Source organism: Pocillopora damicornis, chromosome 13, assembly GCF_964200805.1.
Source record: "Pocillopora damicornis chromosome 13, jaPocDami1.2, whole genome shotgun sequence".
NCBI lineage: Eukaryota > Metazoa > Cnidaria > Anthozoa > Scleractinia > Pocilloporidae > Pocillopora > Pocillopora damicornis.
In genome coordinates this window covers 13,209,350-13,218,315 of record NC_142682.1, presented here as the reverse complement: position 1 = coordinate 13,218,315, position 8,966 = coordinate 13,209,350, and the positions used below count along the sequence as shown (strand labels likewise).

At 38.1% G+C, this 8,966-nt stretch overlaps 1 protein-coding gene across 1 annotated transcript; it reads right to left on the bottom strand.

Annotated features, from left to right (window-relative positions):
* Nucleotides 1–731: 731 nt before the first annotated feature.
* Nucleotides 732–6,994, bottom strand: LOC113683298 (serine protease inhibitor dipetalogastin). The gene is made up of 3 exons (XM_027200529.2): nt 6,393–6,994; nt 4,017–4,550; nt 732–1,774 (listed from the first exon to the last, which is right to left on the bottom strand). Exons 1-3 carry the CDS (start codon nt 6,436–6,438, stop codon nt 1,308–1,310), a joined length of 1,047 nt encoding a protein of 348 aa, XP_027056330.2. The 5' UTR covers nt 6,439–6,994; the 3' UTR covers nt 732–1,307.
* Between the last annotated feature and the right edge of the window lie 1,972 nt (nt 6,995–8,966).

Here is an 8,966-nt window from a genome sequence, read left to right as displayed (position 1 = left end):
GTTAGGGAGGAGATTTATAACAAGATTCAGGGCTGAAAATTGGCGGTGGCACGGTCGCCAGTGGCGAGTTAAAACTGACCAGGGCTTCCAAAAATTAAAGTTTGAACGCCCGATGTGCGACTATGCTACAGAATTTCGAAAAGTTGCAATGTAAATTATGCGAAGTACAAAGTTAAAAATAAAACTCGATATGTAGTTTAATTGGATTACCTTTCTCTTCTTTGCTTGGACTCTAAGATCATCCATTTTAGCGAATTTTTTAGTTCTGAAGTGGAAATTCCTAGCCGTTTTAACAGTGATTTCACGAGCTTGTTCTTTCCTTTTAGTTAACGCTCCTTTTAAAGTCATGGGGGGTTTATTCAAGTTTTTAATTTTAAACTAGAGGAAATATAGGGCTACTTAATTTTGGGATGGGCCACTAAGTATTCAGCGAAACTGGCCCGACTGGCCACCCAGAACTGCAGTTAATTTTTAGCCCTGAAGATTGTGAGTTATCAATGGTTAATTGGAGTTCCAAATAATGGTATTCCACTTGTATAAATTCAATCAATAGGCAGTTCTAGCAAATAGTAAATTATCATTTATGACTAGACTGTAATCGGTAGGCAGACGGAGGCCATGCCTCAGCAATTTTATGACCGTTTTGATACTTAGCAAAATATTTAGAAAATACCAAACTGACTCCAAGGACGAGAAGGATAATTAAGAAGAAGGTTTACCGTAATCATTACTTTTCCTGCAGACCCAGTTTTTTTTTATTACTAGCATGGCGCATGAGCCTCTCTCATCAAGACTGTGCAGAAATTCTAAAGATAGGATTCCAAAATTCAAGACAGTCATAAGAACGATTAGTTACCTATCACCGATCGATGCAACGGTTATAAGAGCTATCTGTTTTGACTAGAATTCCTGTTTCAGTACTTATCTGTGCACTAAATAATTAGGAGAAAAAATCCGGCTTCGACCAGTGTTTCGTGCGCCCAACAGCATGTCTAATTTTTTTTTTTTCCTTTTCAAGAATAGTAGTTCAAATGCTACACGGTACGCATGTTTTCTGCTGAAGCAATGGGCCATTCCCGAAATTACAAAATCTGCTCTAAAAAGTGGCTAAAAACTATTGATTTTGTTTATTCTCAAGCAGATTTATCGCATTTATACAAGAGAAGCCTCGCATTTAGCCTCAACTTCAACATGAGGAGTTTCAGAGCCTTATGAGATCCACTTAACGGACTACGTTCATTAGACGCTGCGGTCGAAGGTGATTCTTCGTAACAAGTTAAACTGGCCGTGGTATTTTCAATATGTCGCTAGTCTCCCCTCTTGTTTTTTCCTTTGGAACCAGACTTCCCTTTACCATTTTTCTTCCCTCCCTTTCTCTTTTTTTCCTTTCTTTTATCCTTCTTATTTTTTCGTTTCCTGCACGCCTTTTTGTATTTTAGCTTTAGAGGCTTTTGCTCGTTTCTCCTTGCAAGACACTTTGTGATCCGGAAGACGCACAAGTTAGGGTACGTTTTCCCGTCCGACCCACACACGGGTTTCCTCACAATTTTGCAGTCCTCCCATCTAGGGCAAGGCTTTGGGGTGGTCGGCGAACTGCAAGGTCCATTATACTGCAACTGAAGAGAGCTCCTGTTTTTCTTGGGCAGTGCACATTTGGCAATGGATAGAAGACAGCTGTTTTCGTACGTCTTATTATCTGCGCCACACACGGGTCGATATTTAGTTGGACACTTTTTTGGACACGATTTGGAAGGTTTCCGTTTGCCACACGCCCCTGAAAGAAATGTTGGAAATAGCTTGCATTAAACAGAGATCCAACATCAAGAATTTCCTGAACTAACTGAACATCTCCTTAATTATAACGCTACGGAGTTTACATCGCGTAATTCTTAAGCAACTATTGTGTGCAAGATATTTACTTAGATCATGCCCTGGTTGATAAGGAAAATGCAATAATTCAGTAATCTCTTAATTCGGTTTCCGTTTCCTTGTCCAACAAACGAGAAATATACTGTTCGTGACAAGGAAAGGGAATTAACCACTTTGAAAAAGTGCCGCTTTTCCAATTATCCTTTCAAACAACAATAAATTAATGTGCCCTATTGCTGATAAGTTCTGCCAAAATTAGCTTATAAAAATCCGTGCCAAAACTCAACCATGAATAAAAGGAACTGAAACTTAGTAATTTTAAGAAAAAAATACTTGCCAAGAGGCAAGCAATGATTTCCCTTGACTATTTTCTTTCAATAAGCTTTCCCCATCTTCCTTTTAGGTCTATACAGCTGCAGTCAATCCTGTTTTGAGTGGACCCTCGTTCGTGTCCGCAATTATATATGGTAGCGCGAACAAAATACGTATAGGAGCATTTCAAGGATAATCCCAATATGTAATTGACACTTTTGTAAGCTTTATAGTTGGATAATGGGTCTATAATGACTTTTGCTGGCAGAAATTATTAGATTATTATCAACCAACTGAGGGGGGCTTCAAACGAACAAAGAGTTCAATTCTGCCATCAATGCACAGTATTTACCGCGAGGAAAATGAACAGCTGATTTCAATTCAATTTGTATTTTACAACCGCACAATGCACATTTTCACAACCGCACAATGCACATTTTCACAACCGCACAATTCGTATTTTCACAACCGCGCAATTCGCATTTTCACAACCGCACAATGCGCATTTTCACAACCGCACAATGCACATTTTCACAACCGGTGAGTGATAGGATCCCAAAGTGTACCAAAACAACAGTGGTGGTGTATCTGTCTACCATGATTTCCGTACGTGATTGTAGGTCAGAGAGGTCACGATAGATAAAAACCAAAGTCTCTTGTATGTAAACTTTAGTAGAACTTCTGCAAAACATATGTTTATATTTTTTTTTTCGTTTTGGAGGAAATTACCGAGATTAGTGAAGAATCGTTGTTGTGACTTCACTTTCATGCCGGAAAAAAAGGGGAAAGTCTTTATTAAAGGGGCTCTATCTATAAAAACCTTGCAAACATAAATGTTGCTTGTATTTCAGCACATCATAGGAATTAACAAAAAAGCTTTGAAAATAAGACAGTCTACCCCAGATGGGTGCTTCATTTTATTTTACAAATTCCCGAAGATTATTTTCAAGAGGTTAAGATATTAAGGTAGAATATTTAATAGGAAGCCATCAGTAAGGTGTTTACGCGTGAGTAAGAGAATATTCAGGAATAAAACGAGTGATCGCAGCAAACGGGTGAAATTTCTGGTAAATATTAATGAGAAAATAACAATGTCTATCTTGATCGTTAATCTATCTTGATCGGAAAAAAAGTTTTGACACTTTTAGAAAATCGACAATGCGGAATGTCTTTTGTTATGATCGTCGTGTTACTTTTGGCAAGACAAGTAATCAATATGGAAAGTATCGTGTCGTTTTTCTTACACGCGACATATGTTTTACACATCATTTGATTGGCTATCAGCTACACAGACCAGCTTGGAAATGAAGACTTACTTCGTTGTCTGTTCAGTTGGAAATCTTCGTATGTATAAAATAAACATCTCTCCCGCATCGAGTAAACAAGATTTCAATGGAAATGATCCCATTTTGAGAGCGCTTTTGTTGATGGAATTAGTGTTTGGTTTCTGAAATTCAAAACGTTTGGCTTTGATTCTTGTGTTCATCCATGAATGCTGTAATAAAGGAGTTGTAAACAAACGCGAAAGAATGCCTAATAAATATTCCAGATAATATGGCGCTGTAGCATTTTTGAGATTTACTTGAAGCTTCTTTGGTTCTTCACGATTGTGTGCCTTGGAATTTAAAACATGAGTTTAACCGCTGCACTTTTAATATAGTGCACAAATCACCGACAAAGGAGACAAGTGGAGAATGTTTCAACTGATATTTGACCTTGCTTTTAAAGAACTTTGACCTTATCATATAGCCGCTATTTAGGCCTGGACATTTTCCTTTGAATTTTCTTTCTTTCGCTGCCTATAGTTGTGTGAAAAAAAATTCATGCATGCTTACCTCTCTTCTTGATAGTCAACTTCTGGTTCTGCCGTTTAGCGATGCACTTTGAAACCCGAAAGAAACAAGGATTTCTGTAAGTCTTTTTGTCGCTGCCACAGACGGGCTGTTCTTTAATGTAACATTGGCCCAAATTCGGGCACACTCTTGTTTTTTTCTGCTTTTTACACTCCCCCTTATACAGCACCGTCAACCTGGTTTTGTTTTGCTTCGCTTCGCACCTCGCGACACGAAAGGAACAAAATGATTCATAAGTGGTATTGTCGCTTCCGCACACGGCTTGTTTCGTGGAGTTGCCATCCTGATCGCATTTGGGAAGTACTTTAGAGCAGCGGCAAGATCCGGTGTGCTCTACTGTCAGACTGACGCCAGTTTTATTGGCTTTACACCTTGCCTTGTTGAACAGACAAAAGTTCTTGTACGTTTTACCGTCGCTCCCACACAAAGATTTTTTCACTCTGAAGCCTTGGCATGATCGATTGCACGTTCTATCACGCCCTTTGGATTTTCTCTTTTTCGCTTCAATAGCTGCAACTAAGAGATAAAATGTATGATGCTTAAGCCTATTTTCTGGATGGAAAAAAAACCTTTAAGGACTTTTTCCTTTCTTTATAATATCAATAATCAGTGATAAGCGTACGAATGATAGCTCTCAGGAGTATAATTTGATTTAATTCCATATTCTCGGATTGTGAGTGGCAAGAAGGGCTGGAAGAGAGTAAGGAGAATTTCTATTGGGATCTTAAAAGTTAGGGGGTTGAAGGATCGTAGTTCATGCTCTTTTGCGCCACTTTTGCGATTTAGAAAATTTCCTCTAGAAAAGAAAGACAAACTTTGAAATCATGGTTTTTCTAAATAGGCAAGTACCAAAAGGTAAGATTTATCCCAAACACGACTGTGCAGGAATAAGGAAATTCGGACGAAGATGCGATTTAGAAAGAAAAAGCGTGAAGTTAAATTTTTCAAGAGTGAAAAACGTGACTTGAATTTCGTGCATAAGTCTTGGCCCGGCAACGCAATACAAATATGGAAATCGAATCTGTAAACTCGTCACTGGATTTCCTCAAATCAGTCCAATCTTCATCACTTTAACTTCCACTACTTCAGTTGCGAAATTATTGATAAACCTAATCCGTTCGACTCAATTCGTAGCCGGAGCGTCACCCTCAGAATATTTTAGGATCATATGTCAGTCTCCTATAAGTTATGTTTAAAAGACTTTCTTAAATTTGCCTTATCGTAAGTGAAACATCATTTCATGCATTTAGTCACGTACCGATGTTATCCAATTTATCCAAATTCTTTTTGAAAAGAACACGCTAACAAAAATACTTCCTACCACAATTCTGGTGATAAAAAGGAAATTCGGGCGCAATGTTAACTTCTTTCAAATCTCAAAAAGCTGTAATACGACTTTTATGTTGTTCTTTGAAAAGGCTTTCGGTAATGAGTAGAATTGTGTCATACTGATAACGTTCCTCATCCATGAGGATATTTGCAATGTTGAAATCTCTTTCATGAAAAAACGCTGTTTTTGTTATCATAATAATTTATTGCTCCGTAAAAGCCGTCGTTAGTGTCCCATGGATATGATGACAATCTGATTGAAATAAACCGCAAATGACTGTTTAAAACCAGAGGAATGTAATCCGCGTGGTAAGGTATGATGAAGATTACTTCTCGATTTGACACATATATCGCTCGAAAGAAAATTACAGATGCCGCTTGAATCAAAACAGACACCTGTCGTCTTAATTAACTCGATAACTTAATTGAAACGTCTGGATTATTTAGCAGAAATGACAAACAGTTTCAAGGCATCGGAAAAGGATACATATTTGAACACCCGAATTCCATTACTTCAAAACCTGACCTTTCCACTTTTCAGTTAGAAATATCACTTGCTCGACTAATTCCTTAGCGTCCAAACAGATAGCAAAGCGCTTAAATTGAACATAAACATAGCGTACTGTGCGCTTAAGATCTTAAGTTGACCGCCATGTTTCTCTTGGCTCTGGGCCCGAGGAGCAATCAGATTGTGAAAAGGTTCATATGTCTTATTGACCCAAAATGTCTTTTGAGTCTTAAAGAGACTTTTCAAACAACAAAAAGGGATAAGCCCTATGTATTTTTCTTTAGTCGGTCTTATACTGTTACTGATTCTTGCTGAAGGCAGAAATCTTTCCGGGATAGAGAAGTAAACTTTGCGTAATTTTCGCCGTTACACATAAAATTTTTCCAACGCTCTCTTCCCTTCAATCGGTTTGATACAACTGCAAAGTATAAATTTATCGGCGCAGGGATCTTTTGCTTGAATCCTTCAATAACTCGGTGTTAGTGAATAATGTTTTAAAAAGAAATTGTCGTATTTCCTACCTGATATTAGCATCACAGCAACAAAAAAGACAAAAGTTTTCTTCATGATGAATTGAGGGCGTTCTTCACTGGCAGTCAAGCGATCGTGGTAAAGTGCCGACAAAAGGCCTGACGAACCGTCTCGCGTCGTGGCAGAATTCGAACTGATCCCTCGGTGATAAGAACTTACTTGTATATCCACTGATCACATGCCTGACCCCATACCCCTTGGTTTACAAGAGAGCTGAAGCTTTCTTATCTTTCATTCACAACTCTTGAGATGCATCAGTGACAGAGGAGGGAAAAAATGTTTTAAAATGAGGGGAGTAGGGGGGTTGTTGCTGTCGGAAACCAAGCCTAGCACATTCCTTTACTCAAATTTCCCTGTGTCTTTTAAAAATATTTATAGCAGACCTCTCTTCCATCTTCAAAAATTGTTCAGTGCGTACATAATCGATTTTAGGCACTCAGAAGTGTTGGCGAGTATTATAACATATCATCTCGCTTGACATAATCCTTATGATATAATTTGTGAAAAAGAGTTACGGTAAAATATATTTTTCACAGAAAGTGAAAGGGCGAGCAACATTTTCTGTAACTAAACTTGGGAGCCGTTGCCCTCCAAATTTTAGTTTCGGAATTAGGCAGCTCGTGCCTCATTCGACCTCGTCACCCCAACTTCCTACTCCGCCGCATTTGTGACAGGATCAACCAGGATTATGCTCGCCTCTAGATCTTCTTAAAGACAATTCTAGGCTTCGTTTGACTTATGACGACCATCGAATTACGTACCCTAAGAAGATCTACTGAAAATACTTTTATTTTTAATTCTTTTAAAGAAACGACTTCACTAATATTAAGAGACCAAAAAATGTAGATTTTTCGTTTTTTTAATGGTGGGAATTCGAACCACTTTTGGAATTAGGAAAACGTTGATCAACGTTCAATCAATGCACATTGGCATCATGAAAAACCCCATTTGATGTACGAATATGGGCGAATATAGGGTACCTCTTCATACCGGAAGCTGCACCTCTGTCAATCATTCACCACTGGATTATCTGAAATAATCTTTACTCGAGTTTCATGTGCAACTTTTATGGATGATTGGCATCTGACAAGTTTTACGACGCTAAAATGTTAATATCCATACAGTCTATGCCTTGCGCTTTAAAAGTCATTGTTCTGGGTCTAATGAATCAATCTTATTCAACACTTGACATTCTTGCCGATAATGCAGTAAGTTGTAGTAGATTTTGAGTTTTATCTATGACGCGCTCTTCAAGTTTTCCTCTTCCATAATCTTTCGCTGAGGCAAATCCATTTATCGTTGGACCGGTTCATTCTGTAGAGTTCAAAATGACTCATTACTTAGAGTTCAAAATGACTCATTACTGATCGTCAATGGAATAGCGTGAAGCTAAGGTACACTGACTATAAACAATCGAATTCAATGTACATGTGTATGACTTTTTTTTGGTAACACTTCCGGTGTCACAAAAGGTGACACAAAACTCGCGTACTCCCGTGATTCCTCAAAAAAGAAACATTTGATTGAAAATATTTTCGGACTGCATGCGTGCAAATTCGCCTGATTACGTGATTTTTGTGCGCAGTGCAGGATGCGCAATGCAAATCTGGCGAATGCTGCATTTCGGTGTTTCTGATAAACAGGTCACGCGGCCGCTGCTAAGCCAATCAAAATGGAAAAAATACTGTTCTAACCTCCTGTACTCGCAAGAAACTCAACTACAACAGAGGCAAAGCCGCAATCTCGTGTAATTGACTGAACCTCTACAACACAAAGTGGTCTTCTATCTTAGAAATTGTATTTCTTGGCGCTTTCAATAGGCATGACTTAAAGTATCAAAATGACTCAATACGTTCTGCATTGAGTTTTTTTTCTTTGAAGCAGTTTACCAATCATCACCTTATAGATGTTTATCTTAGGGTCAGAACAGCGATAGATCTTTGAAAATGTTCCCCCTCCCATGATCCTTGTGGATAAAAGTGCAATTTTAGGGTAGAGCCTAAGTTTGCAAGATCCGGTGGGACAGCCAGTAACACAAAATAGACTAATTTAAATGTACTTTGCATTTCCCTTTTAAAGCAGGTATACTAAAGCTATCAAGAAAATCTCAAAGATCAAATCAGACAAAGTCCAACATAAAATTTGAAAAGAGCTGTTTTAGAAAATATCAAAGCTTTCCTCAAGAAAGAATATCGAATATTCCTTATTGGAGGGTTGTCTTATCTGACGCCAAAACTGAGTGTGAAAAAAAGCCCCTGCCCTCCATGTGAGGGGCTAGGAACTATAAATTGAAAATTTTGGAACTGTAAAATTTGTCGCCAATTTCTTTTATTGTTTTTGTTTTTTTTTTTTCCCATGAGAATTTCTTCCTTTAGACCTAAGAGGGTATTGGTTGTTAACTGTAACCATGTTATTTGGGTCGCAAAGGGCTATGAAATGCTGATTGTTTCAAAACTATACCTGCATCACCGGAGTCGCCAGCCTATGCTGGCAAAAAAAGCAACAAACAAAAAACAAAAAGCATAACAATTTATGCTGAAATCGAATTGCGTTTGCATTTCAAG

Bases quoted from the DNA above. Each gene is read 5' to 3' on its own strand.
- LOC113683298 (XM_027200529.2), bottom strand. From the start codon at position 6,438: ATGAAGAAAACTTTTGTCTTTTTTGTTGCTGTGATGCTAATATCAG. The intron at 4,551-6,392 runs GTAGGAAATACG...TTTATCTCTTAG, and splicing joins TGCTGTGATGCTAATATCAG to TTGCAGCTATTGAAGCGAAA. The intron at 1,775-4,016 runs GTAAGCATGCAT...CATTTCTTTCAG, and splicing joins GTTGACTATCAAGAAGAGAG to GGGCGTGTGGCAAACGGAAA.